General features: G+C 40.5%; 2 protein-coding genes across 2 annotated transcripts; both read left to right on the top strand.

Annotated features, from left to right (window-relative positions):
- Positions 1–1,292: 1,292 nt before the first annotated feature.
- On the top strand, positions 1,293–2,043 carry LOC109428739 (rutC family protein UK114-like). Its single transcript, XM_019704565.3, has 3 exons — positions 1,293–1,553; positions 1,611–1,840; positions 1,900–2,043. Exons 1-3 carry the CDS (start codon positions 1,423–1,425, stop codon positions 2,034–2,036), a joined length of 498 nt encoding a protein of 165 aa, XP_019560110.3. The 5' UTR covers positions 1,293–1,422; the 3' UTR covers positions 2,037–2,043.
- Positions 2,044–15,213: 13,170 nt separating this feature from the next.
- LOC115270179 (rutC family protein UK114) lies at positions 15,214–16,052 on the top strand. Its single transcript, XM_029879425.2, has 3 exons — positions 15,214–15,372; positions 15,435–15,664; positions 15,727–16,052. Exons 1-3 carry the CDS (start codon positions 15,308–15,310, stop codon positions 15,843–15,845), a joined length of 414 nt encoding a protein of 137 aa, XP_029735285.1. The 5' UTR covers positions 15,214–15,307; the 3' UTR covers positions 15,846–16,052.
- The last annotated feature ends 4,867 nt before the right edge of the window (positions 16,053–20,919 follow it).

Raw genomic sequence — 20,919 nt, 5'->3', positions numbered from 1 at the left:
TCTTGGAGGGTTATCTGCAAGAATTTCTATACAAATGTTTTAAAAATTTCCTGATGAGATATAGTTTTATTGAAACAATTTCGGAAACAATCTTAAGAGGAGCTCCTGGATAAGTCCTTGAGGGAGCTCCTGAGATTCACCATAAAAGTTCAGTTGATTGGAAGCAGTGGTTTAATTTCCCCAACAGGGTAAGAAAAAAAAAACTCCTAAGATGGCTTTGGAGGAACTTCTAGAAGAATTTTATGATATTTTCAAGAAGAACTTTAAGGAAATAAAAATCCTGGATAAGTTTCTAATGAAATCGCTGATGGCATTTTTAAAGAACTTCCTTGAGGAATTTATTTTAAAATCTTGAAAAAGTTTCTGAAGGAATTGAAAACAATTCATCGAGAACTCGTGCAAAAACTGCAGACAGAGGTACTTAAAGAATTCTTGAATAAATCCCCTAATGAATTGTTAAAGGATGATTTGTAACAAACCCTGGAAGAACTCCTGGACATACTTCTGGATTCTTGAAAGAATTTCTTGCACAATGTCTGCATGCTATTAGTGCATAAAATTTCCTGATACTATTTCCCTAGAAGAACTTGTGAAGTATTCATAAAGGAATCGCAAAAAGAAATATCATGGAAAACTGTAGAATGCTGTGCAGTAAATCTAAGAAGAGATATTGCTGGAGAAACGTCAATAAATAAATCATGAAGTCATTTTTAAAGGAACTCCTAAAAAAATCTTTGGAGGGATTTTTAAGGGTCGCCCGAAAAAATAATCTGAAAGAATCCACGATGGAAGATTTCTATAAATCTCTAGAGAAATTTGCGATCCTACCCGTGGAGGAATATCTGAGGATCTTCCAAGAAGCCCCTTGGAGGAACTTCCAAAAGAATCTATTGAGAATTTTCCCTGGAAGAATTTCTTCGAACAAGTGAAATATTATCATACCTAAAATTTAGAAACTATTGAAGCAGGTGGGAAAAAAATGAACACTGTTAAATTGTTCAAAATAATAGCAGTGTAAATAAATTGAAATGTAGTATAGCTATGAAGTAGAAAACATGTTTTAACATACCATTCGAACAGTTTCTGGCCAGGCGAGAAGTCAATATTTTAAGATGAAAATATAAAAAAATGTAAAAACACTGCTATTGTTTTGAACAACATCATAGAGTGTTTACTTGTTTCTACGAATTTGGAAAATTTTATAAAATTCTATTAAACAAAACCTCAGTATTTTTATTATACTGTAAAATTTTCAGCTCAGTCAAGTATAGGAGAACAAAGTTACAGCATGTCAAAGTTGACCACTGTGTATGGAAATCGTCTTTCACTGCTATTTTTATGAACACAACTGTACCTATTTAGCTAATATGTAAATGCTATCACTGCTATCATCGCTATGTCTCAAATTAATGATAACATTGTATGAACCAACCACCATCCTTAGATCAGTTCATTCTTTCAAACAGTACACTACAAAGCAGTAACAAGATGGCAAGCATCGTACGTAAAGTTGTTAATACTGAGAAGTGCCCAAAGGTGCCGGCTCCATTCAAGTAACGAACATTAAATTTGTTACACAATTCAAAATAAATCAATTTGTTCTCTTTCAGCCAAGCTGTGGTAGCCGGCCAAACAGTGTACTGTTCCGGGATAATGGGCATGGAGCTGGGATCGCTCAAATTGGTTAATGGAGGCGCTGGGCCGGAAGCTGCAAAGGCTCTTGAAAATTTGGCAGTGTTACTGGAAGCAGCTGGCTCCAGCTTGGCAAATGTCGTCAAAACAACCATCCTACTGACAGATATCAAAGATTACGGTGTAGTGAACGTTGAATACAGAAAAGGTACCCATTGGCGATAATTTTGACATCCTAAAAATGTTTTACTAATCTACGCTAAACAGTTTTCTCCGACAGCTTCCCGGCTCGGACCTGTTTTGCGGTGAAGAGTCTTCCAATGGGAGCATCAGTCGAAATCGAAGCTATCGCTCTGGCTGGAGACGTAATTCACACGTCAACGAAATTGAATTCCAAAATGTAACGTATATTGTTACTATACACTTATTGAAATAAAACTCAACAACAACAGAATCTAAGGCAGCATCCATTTATTACGTAACGCTGAAATCGACATTTTATTCGAAAAATCGATCTAATTCTTCGCAAAGCAAATCAAATCATGTTTTCAAAGGGTGATTGAACGGAAAGCTTCTAAGATAAGGTGGATGTTGCTTGAGAATAACGACCAAAACATTTCAATCAATATTTTTGCCCACCAGATTCTTATACGCCAACACAGTGCAGCGCAGAATGCTTTATCTGTGATTGTAATATACGATATTTCGTATACAGAAAATCCACGCACACTTTTGCTTGCATCCTCCCTAGATGAAAGCTTGTGTTTACATTTTACTGATGATGGAGAAAATGATTTATTTGAATAATTGAACAGCTTTTGCTGCATTCTGCAGCAGCTAAATCCAACCTTGAAGTGCTACAGAGCTTTTGTGGGGTTTGAGTTGAAGGTTGGTTCAACAAGTGCATCAGGGGAAGTGAAAATTGAACGGTGATGAAGATCAGCTCGACTAGCTAAGGAGAGTGTTTATTGGTAGTTTACATCTTTTTGCTTCCATCTAATGAGACATCGGCAGAGGTAAGAAGAACATCTGAAATGATTTGATATTTTCATTCTGAGGAGACGAATATTAGAGCAAGTGACGAAGTAAATTTCTACCCTACCTGATAATGGTTAAACTGCATCCAAAATATTGCTTCACCAACAACATCCGGTACCAGCAGCCGGTGCGATACAACCTTGGGCGACTAATGCAACCAGATGTTGTCTCAGCATACGCGCAGAATCTCAAGGCAACGTTGCGAGACGAGGTGGAGGTCGATGTATGTCCCCTTTAGCAGCCGAGAGCACTATCGAGTACCTAAAACGAATGGTTCGACGAGGAATGCAAGGCGATTTTGGAGGAAAAGTACGCAGCGCAGGCGGCAATGCTGCAGTATGGAACCTGGCAGAACGTTGAACGATTCAAATACATAGAAGCAGATGTGGAGGGCAAGTTCAAAGAAATAGAACTACTGTGCTATTCTAAAGAAACACGCAAGTTCTACTAGAAGCTCAACGCATCCTGCAACGGCTTCGTGCTGCAAACCGAAATATGCAGGGATAATACTTACCTTAACGGTCAGACTGAGGTTGACCGTCCTCTGCTGTAAGTAGGAGTCGTCTCCATTCCGCTCGGTCCATGGCTGTGCGCCTCCAGTTCCGCACTCTGCGAAGGGTCTGCAAATCGTCCTCCACTTGATCGACCCACCTAGTTCGCTGCGCATCACGTCATCTTATACCGGTCGGATGGATTGGCTATACTATCGGAAAATGGAAAATAACCAGTAAAAACTCGCGTCTTAAGTGATTGCGTCTTAATTTTTAAATTCGTACCACATCGAATCGCGATCGCTTGTTCATATTGATGGAGTACGTGATAGTGATCACATTTGAATTTCTAACCCATAGAATATTTTCTCGGTGTAAAGCCGACGCCGACGGTCTCAATACATACAGGGGATGGCCAAAATGTTTGGGATAGGCACTTTTTTTCTCTCACAAAAATATTCAACATGCTGTAACTTTTCATAGAGTGCATCAAAATTCTTAAGTTTTGACTGTTTGTTTACCTATTATATGTGCATGATTGGTACAAGTTTGAGCTCGATGGGTTAATCTTTCGCGACATTAGAACCGTTCTGGTAAAACAATATTTTTTAGATAACTTATTTTTTAACTGTCATATCTCGGAAACCAGTGAACCGAATTGGATGATATTTTAAAGCACACCCTTAATTACTTATATATCTGTTGTACGTTTTGGCGTTTTGAATATCGCAAGAACAATCAACAGACTTCTCCATGGATTCCTCCAGAAATACCTCTATCAGTGATTTCTCTAGGCTTCCTTTATGGATTGTTCCCGATATTTCTCAATGAACTTCCCTTAGGATTTTCCAGGCAGTCCGTCCTGATGGGGATGTACATACTAGAAATTTCTGCAGAGATTGATCCAGCAATGTCTCCTAGGATTTCTTTGGAAATTCTTACTATGATACTTCTCGGAATTCTTCTAGGGATTCCTCTAAAATTTTCTCTTAGGATTCCTTTAGGAATTCTTGATGGGATTATTCTAGAGACAATCTTCCTGGTACTCTTTCAGAAGTTCCTCAGGCGATTCCTTTTATTTTATTCAGATTTAATTCAGAGATTTCTCCAGAAATTTATCATGAAATTTCTCCAGGTTTTATTGGCCATCTTCCGGGAATTATGGCTTGGATTCCTCAAGAAACTCCACCTGCGAATCTCTTAGAACTCATCCAAAAACTCTTACTGTGCCACCTTCAGGAATTCTACTGGGGGTTTTTTTTTCTAAAAATCCCTTTGGTGATTATTCCAGAGATTTTTTCAAGGATTCAACCAGAACTTCCTCCAGAGGTACTTTCAGAAATACCACAGGGGATTTCTCAAAGAACTTCTGTTGGCCTTCCTTCATGAATTCCAGCTGGAAATTTTCAAGCAATTCCCATTGGGACTCCTTCAGAAATACTTTTAGGGATTTCTCCTGGCATACTTACTTGTTGCAACACTTTCGGGATAACTTACTGAGATTCCTCCAGAAAATCCTCCTGCGATTCCATCAGGGATTCCTCCAGTATACTTCTACCGATTCTTTCAAGGAGAACTGTAGGTATTCCTCTAGGTATATGTTACAGGAACTTCTCTTAGGATACCTCCGGCTTTCCTGATTCTAGGATGTCCCCAGAAATTACTTCTAGGAATTCCTAAAAATTCCTCCTGCGGTTCTTCCAGCAATTCCTTCAGAAATTCTTCTTGTGATTCCTACAAAAATTTATCCTAGCATTTATGGCTGCAATTCATCCGGGAAATCGTCCTGGGATTTCTTCAGAAAATCCTCCTGCGATTCCTTCAGGGCCCTCCCCATAGGTTCTTGCAGAATACCGGTCCTTGCAGGGACTTCTCAAGGTATTCCATGGATTTTTCCTTTGGATTCCCAGGCATTCCTGATGGGGTTTCGCTATAAATTCCTGTATAGTTTCCTCCAGCAATTCCTCCTAAAATTTTTCAATGATACACCGCAGAATCCTTCTAAGAATACCTCCTGAGATTTTTCCTATGAGTTCTTCAGAAGCTCTCCGGTGATTCCTCTAGGAATTTTTATCCGATATAGTTTATCCAAGGACTCTTTCATAAATTTCTCATGGGATTCATCGAAGAACACCTCTTGACCTTCCTCCAGAAATTTCAGCTGGATTTCTTAAGCTATTCCTGCTGTGGTTCTTCCAGTAATTCCTCCTCGGACTTCTCCAGAAATTCTTACTGTTATACCTCCCGGAATTCTTCTAGGCATTCCTCCAAGAATTTCTCTACAAATTCCTTCACAAACTTGCTGGGGTTATTCAAGGCAATCTTTCTAGGAGCCTTGCAGAAGTACCTTCGATGTTTTCTCCTGGAAACACTAAAGCATTTTTTCCTGGGATTTCTTCAATTTTTTCATTGGATTCCTCCAGGAACTCCACTTGAATTTCATCCAGGAACTCCTCCTGGGATTACAATAGCGATTCCTGCTGCATCTAATGTTTCAGGAATGCCTCTTAGGTCTCCTCTAGAAATTTTTCCTATGATACCTTCAGAAATCACTTTAGAGATTTCTCTTGGAATTCTTGCTAGGATTCTTCTAGACATTTTTCCTAGGATACTTCCAGAAATGCCTTTGGTTCTTCCAGGCATTTTTTTTTCAAAGACTCATCCAGGAATTCCCCTAGAGTTTTTATTCATGGATTACTCTAGAAATCAATCATGGTATTACTCCTGGAATTCCTCTTGGCCTTCTTCAAGGAGTTTCAGCGGATTAATCCTGATACAAATTTCTAGAGACATCCCTAAATGAATTTTGGGAAAAGTTGAAATTTCCAGAGAAATTAGAAGGTATTACTAGGAAAATCTCTAGTGAAATCCTATAGGATTGTACGGGAAAAACTGTAATTAATTAGAAGGCACAAAATCTTGCTGATTGACAAATTGAGAGATGAATTTGTGAAAAAAAAAACGATGTTCTGGTGGGTTTCGAACCCACGACTCCGTATTCGCTAGACCGTGGTGTGGCCAACTCTTTGAGGACTGCTTTGGACTTTGGAAGGCCCGGAGGGTTGAGTCACATATACCAATCAACTCAGCTCGACGAATTGAGGTGATGTCTGTGTGTGTGTATGTGTGTGTGTGTATGTGTGTGTATGTGTGTGTGTATGTATGTGTGTATGTGTGTATGTGTACAAAAAAACTCACATCACTTTTTGGCAGTAAACATCAACCGATTTTAATGACCGACGGTTCATTCGGCGCGGAATCTGGTTCCATTGTTTCCTATTGAAAATGATTCGGATCGGTCCAGCCGTTCCGGAGTTATGGCTATTTAGGTTTTCCGGACCAGTACCCTTGGAAGGGGCCATGCATAAAAATGTAACAAACATATACATGCGACACATCAAACTACGGCATTTTCGATAACTTGATAAACAGTTAGCAAGAAAACAGTCTCAGACCATATCTGAAGCGGTAGTGTTCCGGAACCGGTTCCGGATGTCCCGCTGGAAGTGGCCAAATATAAAAGTGATCTAAAACTATGCATGCGGCACATCAAATCGCGGCTTTTTTGATAACTTGATGAACAGTTAGCAAGAAAATAGTCTGAGACCATATCTGAACCGGTAGTGTTCCGGAACCGTTTCCGGATATTCCGTTGGAAGTGGTAAAATATACAGTACTGGCCAAAATTATAGGCAATGCTCATGATACTATGTTTAGGTTGATAAATCTCCCTTTGAGATAGCTTTATTCAAATGCAATTATTTTAGTATTATTGTCTAATGACTACATATTAACAATGCAACGTTTTTTACTCCAAACGATTATCAACATAGAAAAACTAATTAAAATCTTGAAATTGGTCAAAAACTGTCTGGCCAAAATTATAGGCACTATGTTGACCTACTAAAGAAGGTATGATGTCCTATCTCAGAAACTTTTTATCATCGAGGTTATAATACTTTCACGAGCCTTAAATATTCTTTTAGCACGGTTTGGAATCGGGATCATAAGTTTATGCCATTGGCGTTTGGTGAATTTTGAACAAATATCCATGAAAGCTACAAAGAATACCTGGCGATTTTAAGTTTGATAGTTTTACAACTGCTGATCAATATACTTCAAGTGTTCTCGATACGATTGTTGTCTAGGCTAGTTGACGATCAAGCTAGGACAGAAATTCCATGGCTTTGAAACCAATCAATTGATATTTCACCTTGTGATATGAAGCATTCTCTTCATGGAAATACCAGTTATCATCATTATAACTGAAATTCTCATCAAAGTGTTTATCCTAGACAACATATATAGTTTTGATATATTGTTTGGCATTCAGCATACCCCCAGATGATATCAGGGGATCAATATCTTTAAAAAAAATCATCCCCACAAACTGTTACTACCCCAGCCCCTTGCAGTCGTGTTTGGATGCTGAATAGCATATTGCGTTATTCTACTCTCCACCTTATAGACACCCCATATTCCAATAAATTTCTTCAAAAAGGATAAAATCACTGAATACAGCATAATACCGTTGTATTTGGCTCCAATGGGCATGTTTTTGGCACCCTTCGAGGCGTTCTTAATTTACTTGTTGTCTTAGACTGAAAACCGCTTTTTTGAGTAGCTGTATAACTAATAACGGAAAGTGGGACTGGATACTAACAGTGTGTGAGACTGCATTTCTTCAATAGAAACTGGACTGCCGGTTTCATAGAAAGATAGATTCAATTCCATTAGGTATATCAGAAACATTTCCAATGTTCATGAGAAATATCTCAATAATAACTTTAGTCGTAATGATGGTTACAGGTATTTTGAACAAGCCAACGCTTCATTACACAATTCAAAATTAATCAATTTCAATGCCATACAACAAAACTTACCCATTACAATACCTGGGAGTTCATATTCTGGATGGCCTGCCCACTAACCTACACTTAAAACCTTCTGGAAACGTATGGAGGACATTTATTATTAACTGCAAATTTAAAAACTAGAAATCACAAGTATCTCGAGATAGCCATCATTGACATTTGATAAAATACACCCAAAATCAAACTTACAAACCAATGATCTCGATTCTAAACAATACTAACACCTCTGCTAAACAGAATATTGAAGGATCCTGGTGATGTTATTACTAATGTCTGAGATAGAACATCAAACTTTCTTAGGAAGGTCGATAAAGTGCCTATAATTTTGGCCAGACAATTTTCGACCAAATTCAAGATTTGAATTCTTTCTCCTTCGTTAAGTTTTGCTTGATGTTTGAAACAATGCAATTTTATTTCGTGATCAATAAACACTTATTTACGAATAATGGCATTTGAGTTAAGCTAACCCGAAGAAAGGTATATCGAACTATGCATCGTATCATCATCACTGCCTATAATTTTGGCCAGTACTGTAAAATTGATTTAAGCCCATGCATGCGACACATCGAACAACGGCATTTTCGATAACTTGATGAACAGTTAGCAAGAAAACAGTCTCAGACCATATCTGAACCGGTAGTGTTCCGGAACCGGTTCCTGGTGTCCCTCCGGAAGTGGCCAAATATAAAAGTGAACCAAATCTATGCATGTGACATATCGAAGCGTGGCTTATTTTTTGATAATGAAAGGTTGGCATAAAAAAAGACTCAGATCATATCTGAACCGGTAGTGTTTCGGAACCGGTTCTAGGTGTCCCGCCGGAAATGGCCGTATATAAAGGTGAACAAAACTTATGCATGCGACACATCAAATCACGTCTTTTCTGACAATTTGATGATCGCTTATCAAGGAAGTAGGCTAAGACCACATTAGGGACTGCCAGTAGTGCTGAAACTAGTTCCGGGTTTCCCTCCAAAAGCGGCTAAATATAAAATTGAACCATGCATGCAACACAGCAAAGTGCGGCTTTTTTGATAACCTAATAAACGTTAGCAAGCAAATAGGCTCAGACAATTTAAGAGACTACCGGTAGTGTCCCGCAACCGGTTCCGGGCCGGAAGTGAAACCAAACCCTTGCATTGAGGTATCGTGGCTGTTTAGGTAACATGATGAACAGTTGCAAGAAAATAGACGCAAGCCATATCAGTGTGTTACGGAACCGATTCCGGGTGTCCCGCCAGAAATGGTCAAATGTAAAAGAGAACCAATACATGCGACATATCAATGACTTATTCAGTAACATGATAAACGGTTAACCAGTACATAATCTCGGACCATATTTGAGAGAACCGGTAGTGTTCCATAACTGGTGATGAGACGAGAAACCCACCGGAAGTGGTAAAATATAGAAGGGAACCAAACCATAGCGGCGTTTTTGATTTTTTGATGAACGGTCAACAAGAAAGTAGTCTCAGGCCACATCTAGAACTAGTAATAGTATTTCAGAATCGGTTGCGGGTGTTCCATGGGAAGTGATTTAATAGAAGTGAACCAAATTCGTGCATGCGACACATAAAATCGCAGCTTTTTCTAAAAAAAATTTGCCGAACGGTTAGCAAGAAAATAGCGCAGATCACTTTAATATTCGGCTTTTTAGGTAACCCGATGAACAGTTGACAAGAACATAGTCTCAGTCCATATGTGAGGCAGCCGGAATGGAATCGGTTCCAGGTGTCCCGCCCTAAGTGGTCAAACGTAAAATTGAACAAAACCCATGTAAGCTGCACATCAAATAGCGGAATTATAAAAGTGAACAAAATAAATGTTAAAGCGATAAATCAAATCGTAGCTTTTTTGATAGCCTGTAAACGTTGGGGAAGATTATAAGTGAAGAAATGGTCAAAATCTTCATATATGCAAGAGAACAAAATCGTAACCAAAGCGATCTCATCATATCACACCATTTCAGATTCGTGCGGTGTAAACATATAGTAGGATGGAACAACGTGGAAAAGATATAATTTGATCACATCAACACCGAATAAAGTTTTTTTCAATCCTCAATCTCCTTTTGCTTCTAAAATTACTGCTCACAATTTGGGTGCGGCTGGTTGAGCCCTCGCTCTTCTCATAGCGATTGAAATTTGAATGGAAAATTTCCATTTTCTGCTTTTTCTCCTAAGGAGGTCAAATTTCACATGAATCGTGTTACCAATGATACTAAAATATAGCCTAAAGTGTGCTAAAAACACTTTGTCGAGGATCACAAAGTGATCTGTGATTGTGAATAAAGTCAACCTTCTTCATGCATTAGCTGACGCTCACCCCGCTGCCGTAGTGAACAATGCACGACTAGAAGTAAGGTGGTCAAGCAGTCAACTAAGAGGTCTGATATTTTTTAGCTATGTTTTGTTGTTGAACATAACATCGGAATATGTATCATCAATAAGTTTCCCAAATCGATGAAAGCCAAAACTGTTGCTTTTTGAAAGTTAAAATTGTGTTTTTCTATATAAAATGATTCAGGAACATTTTGGCTACCGTCTATGGAAAAATCATGAGTACAGTTTCGACGAGAAAGGCACTATCACCACTAGGTGGATTAATCTGGGTTTTTATAATTTTAATGGTTATTCCTCTGAAATTATTTTAGCAATTTCTTTTTCAGTGAATTAGAAATTCACAAATTCTCAACAGGGCTTGCGTAACAAAATCCTATGAAATTCACGAAAAACTTCGTGACAAATTCCCAAAGAAATTGTCGGAAAAAAATCATCAAAATTACCTTAAAAGTTTGAAAGCAGGTGAGAAAAGAATTTATAAAAGAATTACCAGAGGAGTTTCTGAAGACGTGATTTATGAAAAATGCCGAAGTGATCGGCGAAGGAATACCGAATAGCATAGATAATGATAGTCCAAAAAATCGACGAAAATTCCAAAAAAGTAGAATGACTTGCCGGAAAATTTCCAGAAAAATTGTGAGGAAGTCCCCAGAGTCATTGTCGAATGGATTACCAATTACCAATGGCTTCACTAAAAGAATTCCCAAATGAATTGCCTGAAAAGTGATTTTAAGAATTTTAAAAAGCAAATATCAATAGAATTGTTTACATAAACAATACAATGGTTGAAAGACTACTAAAAAACTGGCGAAGGAACTCCCGAGAAAACATTTCAAAGGATTTGACAATGAAATAAAAAGCCAAATAAACTCCTAATGGAATAGCCGATGATTTTTTCAAAGAATGTGTGAAAGGTATCTAGTATCAAATTCCCAACACATTACCAATTAAATTCTTAAAGATCCAAACCCATTACTGAAGAAATTTGTCAAATCCGATAGAATAACTGGGAGGTTCCCACAAAAAAAGTATCAATTGTAATAAATTGCAAAACAATTTCCAAATAAATTACCGGGAATATTCCCTGGGGAACTACCGAAAGAATGTTTTGCCAAAAACATAAATTTCTTGTATTACGTGTACAAACCAGACCCAATTATCGCAAATTTAATTTCCCGTTAAAAGTATTTTCATGTACACGTGGTAGTGTTCAACTAATAAAACAAAAACAATGTCGGCATTAATGGTGTGGTCAAACCAAAGATGCAAATATGTATCCTGATTTTGCAAGTAATTACAACTTTTATAATTGTTCTTGAAAACTATTTTTATATGGGTTGTTATTATGCAACAAAACAAAGAAGTTGTCACAATGAATACAAGTTACACGCAAATTTATGTTTATTTTATAGTTTCCGAGATTTACACTTCTAATAATTTCCCTTGAAAATGTATTCTTACTGACCTGGTTGCTTTCAATCCACACAACAAAGGGGTAGTCGCGATGATTGTTAAGTCCAAAATGGAAATACAAATTCCATTTATTATACGCAATCAAGTTATCAAGCAACTGAGAAATTGAGGGTGGATCGGTATTGCCTTTTACAAAAAAAAAACAACCTGGAAGCCACTGAAACTGGCACCCCCTAGGCACCCCCTAGGAAAAAAATCCTAGATATGCCAATGTATATCGGTTTGACATTTTGGCCCATATAGAGGAAAAAAGTCAAATTTACAATATCATACAAAAATTACTAAATGTGTTATTCTTTCAATCCAAATAGGCTCTAATATATCTTATCGGAGATATCTCCAGAACAGAAGCAAACAATCTTTCGATATCAACACTAAAACTTAATGACATTGATGTGAAAAAAAATACATTTTTTCGAGAAAGATCCAAAAAGTTTCAATCCATGATAACTTTTCTCAACGTTCAAAAAGTACCTATGTTTAAATGACATGAGAAGCATCAATGTATTGTTGATAAACGTTCAAAAGTTCATTAACCCTCCTTTGGAATTTGGGTCATTTTTGACCCAAACCGTTTACTACGTCAGCGAGCTGCTGCCAACGTGATGCAAAATTGTACCAATGATGCACATATAGTAGGTTAACTAACAGACAAAATTTGAGAATTGTTGATGCCCTCTTGTAACAAGATTTTTAGCCTTAATGTTGGCCTTAACGATACGGTACGAAAGATACTAAGCAGACTTGCCTCGATTAAGAGCGTCTTGCTACAGGCTTGGGCAGCTTTTATAGTATGCTGCTATGCAACGAGACAACGGAATCTGACCCGAAACTTAAGTGCAGATACTCTTTCGTTGCGATCGACTTTACCCGAATACCTACCAAACCAGAACAAAGTCCGCTTACGCGCCAACACACTGGAAGAGTGTGATGCGGACCTGCGTTTTAAATTGGAAATGCCCGGCAAGCTGTCTCAGGGCGGGTTGGGAAACGATCCGCTCGACACAAAGATACTCACTGTGAATTTTACTGACTTGGAACAATGGGACTATGAAATTTGGTTTTCGCTCACAAAATTTCTAAGATGTGGGCTTAGTAAACAGTATGTATTTAAAACGAATCAGAGTGATTACAAACTTCATCTAATCCTGCCCTACTAGTGAGCGCACTTCGAAAAAGATGGGAAATTATAACTAAATAGGTCTAACCTGTTTGATCTTCTGCTATACGGTTCCTTGGAGTTCGACGAGATATCCGCGAGGCTCAGGCCGCGCTTCCGCTTCGGATGTAGGTCGGCGCCGGTATGCTGCTGATCGGAGAGGTTGGACGGTCACCCTTCACTCGTAGTGGGGTTGGCCACTGGTTCCGGCGATAGTGGTGGCCGGCAGCGTCCGGCTGGGGACGAGATTCACTGAATCCGGTCGGGGACCGGGAAACCTGCTCTGTTGAAGACGCAACAGACGGACGGTAGCGGTGATAATCGTTGCGGAGTCTGGATTCGTGGCTGATAGCTTGACGACGGTGGTGAACAAAGGTGGCGAGGACCAGTTTTGGCACTGGAGGTTCTAGTTCGACGACGGATAAACCAACGACTTGCCGGTTATGGACGGGGCTGTTGTGCGTGGCGTGGAAACCCGATAATCCTGTCAGGTTCGTGGCCAGTGACTGGCCGTTCGTAAATGCAATCGGCGTGGACCGGCCTGTTGACCGGGGGTCTTCGTTCTCCGGTGGAAATGCCAACAGTTTGAGCTCTATGACGAGGAGCGACCGGAGCCGGTTCGTAAACCAGGATCGAGGGTTGCAAGATACCTTGCGGGGTCCAAATTTGTCGATGCTAGGCCACGTGTCACACACGAGGTGAGGTATAGGTCCGGTGTCGATTGCCACGATACTTGTGCCACACGCAGTGCTGACCGGAAGGCTCCGGTGCACGGCCTTTAAGACGGACACTACTCCGAGTTCCGCTTTCTGCTCCGTGATAACGGAGACAACGACGCTCACTTGCCTGGGTGGGACGAAAGACCTTCGTTTGAAGGTTGAGCCTTCAAACGATTTCACCGTATAAATCACTAGCCACATAATCTCTATATATCTCTACCATACCTGATACGTCTGCTTCAATTTCACTCCACTAATCTCTTAAATACCACTAGGAAATAGTAATTCACTTTGCTTTAGACTTGAAACTTTCTCTGCTAACTTGCTCTTACGATGACCAACGTTCAAATAGACCCTCTTGTTCCGAATTAGATTTTAAGAAACTTCTCGAAAGCACATCACTTAGGTGACGTCTTGAACTGATTAGCCTCATCATTTGGAAAAGTGATGAGGAAAATTATCAAAATAAAACGATAACTATAACTGTTATACACGGTAGGTTGGTTGCCTATCGCGCTGAAAGGGTCCTGACTAAAGTAGCGTTAGACAAGCTAACACTATTAATTTGGGCCGCAATTATGACGCGTTCGCTCGTTGTATACTTGCGAACACACAGGTTATTGCATAATACTGTTACACTCTAAGAAATGTTACAGCGTTTTAGACTTTTTTGTGAGAGAAAACAAAGTTGCCTATGGAGCGGACCTGGTGTGATGGTTAGAACACTTAACTATCACGCCGAGGACCTGGGATCAAATCCCACTCCCGACATACTCACAAAATGTGGGTTCTTCCTTCGGAAGGGAAGTAAAGCATGGGTACCGAGATGAACTAGCCTAGGGTTAAAAATCTCGTTAATACAGATAAAAAAAAAATGTTGCCTATCCCAAACATTTTGGCCACCCCCTGTATGTATATGTATTATACTTGTACGCATAATTCAGCTTCATATTGTTCATATCATATAAGTTGTTTCAATATAATAATGGCTTACTTATCCGCACTAGTTCATTATGCAACTGAAATGAGCTGCATTATGGAACTCATTAGGATTGCTTTATGAACATTATGTAACGCAATTGAGTTGTATGATGGAAGTTCATTGCATAACATTGGACAAACGTATGACTCGTGTTGAAAAAAAAAATTCCAACTCATTACGGAAAAGAAGTATGATTCCGTATTGAGTTATATAAAATAGGAATTATGATACTGAATTTCAATTTTTTTTATTGATTTTCAGGCTCCTTGGCGACCCCACGAATGGCAGTTCTTCAAAAATGCTTTGTCCACCATATCTTTTTTTGCCATGAGTTGCACTTTTTAAAACCTATTTGCTTCTACAAATGTCCAAACTAACACGAAAACCTTGTTTAACATTTAATTTACATTATCCCAAATCATAGCCGATCCATTATCAAAAGTTTAACGTTAATATGTTAAGCACACTGATTGCGGCTGGAATATGTCTGTTTCCTCACCACTACTGCACTCGTAAATCGATGATAATATTTATTGATCGTTCCGGCGAAGCTCCACAGTTCGGTTCGATCACTCGATCAGTAAACTTCACAGCAGAATGGCGAGCCTCGTTCGTAAAATCATCCACACTGCCAAGTGTCCGAAGGCTTTGGCTCCGTATAAGTAAGTAACCTACTAAATGACATTATATAATTCGGATGTCCGATGGTACTTATCTGTTTCAGCCAAGCAATAGTGGCCGACCGCACGGTTTATTGTTCCGGAGTGCTGGGCATGGAACTGGGTTCGCTCAAGCTGGTCGAGGGAGGAGCCGCAGTGCAAACGGCCAAGGCTCTGGAACACTTGGCAACGCTGCTGGAAGCATCCGGATCAAGTATTGAAAAGGTCGTCAAAACAACCATTCTGCTGGCTGATATGAGTGATTACGGGGCCGTGAACGAGGAGTACAAAAAAGGTATCAACAAATGCATGTCGATAATCGAGACTCTAATAAAACAATATTCTACTTTTGAACAGTTTTCTCCAACAACTTTCCGGCGCGGACGTGCTTTGCGGTTAACAAGCTTCCCTTGGGAGCATCGGTAGAAATCGAAGCCATTGCCCTGACCGGGGATGTTATCCAAGTGTCTACATGATTTGCCACAAATGTGTAGCTCCGAGCACGACAGTTTGGGTTGTTTATCCAACAAATTTTCATACCAGTGTGAAAAAGCTATAATCGGCATTAATCCATAGGTTGAATTTAGCAAAGCAACATTGTGATATGCTAGTGTTGGCAACTGTAGTTGAGCTTGGACTTGCTTTGTAATAGACTGTTTTGTTGAATAAATATTTTTTACTGATGCACTTTGTTTGCCATTGTTTAGTGATAAGCGTTTGAATAAAAATGGTTGTTAATGTGATGGAATTTTCCTATTATTATTTAAAGGAGTAGATATCACCCAAATGCATAATTTTTGGCACTGCGCTAAGTTTGGTACCTACATGGTAGTATCACATAATTTATTCACGAATTTTGACTAGTATACTTTTGAAAAACAAACGTCATACTAAGAGCAAAATATCTGGGATTTCTTTGTAAATTATTTTAATGACACCTTCGGAAATTCCTTCAGGTATTTCTTCAGGAACTTCTCCAATGATTCTTACAGGAATTCTTCAAGCGACTTCTCCAGGAATTTCTCCTTCATGTATTCTTCCATGGCCATCTTGCAGGGTTCCGATAGTGATGGTTCCAAGAAATGCTTCAGAAATTCCTCCTACGATTTTTTTTTTAATTTTTACAGATACTTCTGCAAGGACGCATCAACGTATCCCTCCAAGATTTTTTTCTATGGCTTCCATTAGTGATTCCATCATAGATTACTCCACAGATCTTTTCAGAAATTCCTCTAGGAGTTTCGCCAGACTCTTGGGATATCTTTCTAGTTTCCTCCAGTGATTGTTCCGGTGCTTTTTATTTCGAGAATTCTTCCAGGAATTCCTCCAGGGATTCCCAATGGAATGTCAACAGAGATCCTTTTAGTTATTTCTGCATGTGTTTCTTCAGAGATTTGTTCAGGGATTTCTTCATATGTTCCTTCAAGAATTCCTCTAGAAGTTGCTCCAATAATTCACTCTGGAATAATTCAAGTATTTTAGCAGGAATATCTCTCCCGATGACGAGAAAGAAGCGTTCTACGGGCAGTTAGAGCAAACATACGATGGTTGCTCGCCGCGTGACGTGAAAATCGTTGTAGGCGACATGAACGCGCAAGTAGGAAGGGAGGAAATGCACAGACCGGTAATCGGGCGAAACAGCCTGCACGCCATATCGAATGATAACGGCCAGCGATGCGTAAACTTTGCAGCCTCCCGTGGTATGGTAGTCCGAAGTACCTTCTTCTTCCGCAAAGATATCCACAAAGCCACCTGGAGATCACCCGACCATCAAACAGAAAACCAAATCGACCACGTTCTAATCGACGGTAAATTCTTCTCGGATATAACCAACGGCCGCACATACCGCAGTGCGAATATAGATTCGGATCACTACTTATTCGCTGTATGCATGCGCTCAAAACTTTCGACAGTTATCACCACGCGTCGAAGTCGAACGCCGCGGCTCAACATCGAGCAACTTCGTAACGTAGAAGTGGCTCAAGACTACGCGCAGCAGTTAGCAGTGGCTCTACCAACGGAAGAGCAGCTTGGCGCAGCTACACTTGAAGATGGCTGGAGGGACATCCGATCCGCCATAGGTAGTACCTCGGCTACAGCACTAGGCTTCGCGACTCCGAATCACAGAAACGACTGGTACGACGGTGAATGTGAACAGTTGAAAAACGAGAAGAATGCAGCATGGGCGAGAATGCTGCAACACCGTACGGGAGCGAATGAGGCACGTTACAAACAGGCGCGGAACAGGCAGAACTCAGTCTTCCGGATGAAGAAGCAGCAGCAGGAAGAACGAGATCGCGAAGCGATGGAAGAGCTGTACCACGCTAAGGACACACGAAAGTTCTACGAGAAGCTGAACCGCTCGCGCAGAGGCTTTGTGCCACAAGCCGACATGTGCCGAGATAATCACGGGAATATTCTCACGAGCGAGCGTGAGGTGGTCGAGAGGTGGCGGCAGCATTACGATGAGCACCTCAATGGCGACGTTGCAAGTACCGAAGGTGGCGTGGTAACAGATCTAGGAGTATGTGCACAGGACGAAAGACTTCCGGCCCCTGACCTTCAAGAGATTGAGGAGGAGGTTGGCCGGTTGAAAAACAACAAAGCCGCTGGAGCAGATCAACTACCAAGCGAGCTTCTAAAATACGGTGGAGAAGCACTGGTGAGAGCACTACACTGGGTCATTACCAAGATTTGGGTTCCTCCTCCCAAATCCGGAGGAATGGATGGAAGGTATCGTGTGTCCCATTTACAAAAAGGGCGACAAGTTGAATTGCGGAAACTACCGCGCGATCACATTACTGAGCGCTGCCTTCAAGATACTCTCCCAAATTTTATGCCGCCGTCTATCACCGATTGCAAGAGAGTTCGTGGGGCAATATCAGGCTGGATTCATGGGTGAACGCGCTACAACGGACCAGATGTTCGCCATCCGCCAGGTGTTGCAGAAATGCCGCGAATACAACGTGCTAACACATCACTTGTTCATCGATTTCAAATCGGCGTATGATACAATCGATCGAGAACAGCTATGGCAGATTATGCACGAATACGGATTCCCGGATAAACTGATACGGTTGATCAAGGCGACGATGGATCGAGTGATGTGCGTAGTTCGAGTATCGAATAAAGTTCGCCGTAACACGAAGTTAACCATCTACAAAACGTTGATTGGGACGACCGGTCTCCTCTACGGGCACGAAACATGAACCCTACGTGCAGAGAACCAACGCGCCCTTGGAGTTTTCAAACGGAAGGTGTTGCGTTCCATCTACGGCGGAGTGCAGATGGAAGACGGGACTTGGAGAAGGCGAATGAACCACGAGCTACATAAGCTGCTGGGAGAACCAACCATCGTCCATACCGCAAAATTGGGAGGCCACGGTGGGCGGGTCACGTCATCAGGATGTCGGATAGCAACCCGACCCGAAATTGTTCTCGAGAGTCATCCGACCGGTACAAGAAGACGTGGAGTTCCTCTGGAGATTCCTTCAGGAATTCCTACAGACATTCCTCTAGGATACCTTCTAGGGATTCTTCCAAAAACTCCTACAGGTATTCTTTCAGGGATTTCTCCAAGCATTCCCCCAGGGCTCCCTCGCTTCAGGTATTCCTATTCAAGGCTCCCTGCTTCAGGTATTCCTACAAGAATTCCACTAGGATAACACCAAGAAATTCCTACAAGAATTTATCCACAAATTCTTCAAGGGATTCCTCCAAGAATTCTCCCAGACATTCTTACAGGGATTATTCCAGGAATTCTTTCAGAGATTCCTTCAGCAATGCCTTCAGATATTCCTCCAGGAATTGCTTCATGGACTCCTCCAGGAATGCCTCCTGGAATTCCCCAGGAGTTCTTCCAGAGTGGAGTTCCTCTTGGGATTGCCGCGTCGTCGTGCCTGCCGCGTCGTCGTCGTCGCCGATTTGTCTGTGCTCATCTTCGTACCCGTGTGTAGTTGTAGCGGTTCAGTGTGATTTCGGAGAAGATGCCAGTTTGTGGAAGATACTGTAGTACATACGCACTGGACACTTCGAAGGATGTTTATTGGTGAGCTCTTTCCATTTTATCATAATGATTAAGGCTAAAGGATTTATACAATTCTGCTCTGGTTTTTGTGTATTTATATAACAAATATTGAAAAGTTCGTCACGTCATGTGTCGGCGTTAGTACCCAATGCACATTCAGTTGATAATAAATATGTTTCTTTCATTTTTTGCATTTACATAAAAATTTGAATGGTTTGTCATCTTCGGTGTCGACATTTGTAATATTTTAGTCAAAATTAATAAATGTTTTGACTCAAGTAAAGGTTGCATGTCCTGTGTGCGTGCTCATCTTCGTACGAGGCGGTTTAGTGTGTTTTTGGAGGCAAAGGAAGTGCCGCTTTTTTCATTCGGATCGGCCGCGTTGTCGTCGACAATTTGAATATGCACATCGTCGTACCCGTGTGTTGTTGTAGCAGTTCAGTGTAATTTCGAGGCCAATTAGTGGAAGATGCTGCAGCTCTGGTTTTTGTGTATTTATCTAACAAATATTGAAAAGTTCGTCACGTCATGTGTCGGCACTAGCTCCAAATGCACATTTAGTTGATAATAAATAATTTCCTTTCATTTTTTGCATGAACACAAAAAATTGAATGGTTCGTCATCTTTGGTGTCCAAATGAATAAATGTTTTGACTCAAATAAAGGTTGCATGAATTTCTGGAAAAAGAGAGGGTCGGTAAAAGAAAGACGGCGAACCATGCGGTAAGATCTTTCTGATTTATTTATCACGTGTTATTTTGTTAATACTTGTGAATTGATCGCGTTCAGCGTTGTCTCGCGTGGAAACGCGCGTCGGTGTTTAGCATTGTGTTCTCCTTAGTTGCAAATGAATAACTTATGTAGGGTGAGTTTTGAGGCACAATAGATCGCGTTCGTCGTCCAAGGTTTAGAAGGGTATTTCTTCGCGAGCGCATTATTAATCGCGAATCAAAATATTACACTCGTTTACCACGACAAAATCCCCAATACCTCTCCATTTCCCCTGTCCAAACTCCTAGTGATTTCTCGTAGTAACGCAGAGAATTCCTCGGTTATTGGCCTAAGCGAGAATCACGTCATCACTTCCTTCCCTATCCTCAATTGACCTGCATTCGGACGCGGCCGGCGCTGGTATTGCTTATTGAAAAGTATTGGGATTCCAGCATTTACACAATGAAGAGAAAGCTAATCCCAAGCATCATCTGTTGGTTCTTTGTGTAAATGCAGTTATCCTTGCAATAACAGAGGAGCAACCGCGGGCGGTCAATCATGCTCATGCTCATGCTCATGCTCAGTGGAGTTCCTCAGGAATTCATCCTGCGGTTCCTCCAGAGTTGCATGCAGGCATTTCGGAATTTTATCCAGAAATTACCCCAGGAGTTTTTTTCAAAGATTCCTCTAATAATTTCATCCAGGAAATCCTTCAGGAATTCCTTCAGAAATTCTTCAAAGATATACTATAAAAACACGTTCTGGATTTTTCCATATTTTCTTCCAGGAATTCCTCCATAAATTCCAACAGGA

Source organism: Aedes albopictus, chromosome 2 (genome assembly GCF_035046485.1).
Source record: "Aedes albopictus strain Foshan chromosome 2, AalbF5, whole genome shotgun sequence".
NCBI classification, from domain to species: Eukaryota; Metazoa; Arthropoda; class Insecta; order Diptera; family Culicidae; genus Aedes; species Aedes albopictus.
The sequence above is the reverse complement of the archived record's forward strand: the minus strand, read 5'-3'. Positions and strand labels throughout refer to the sequence as shown.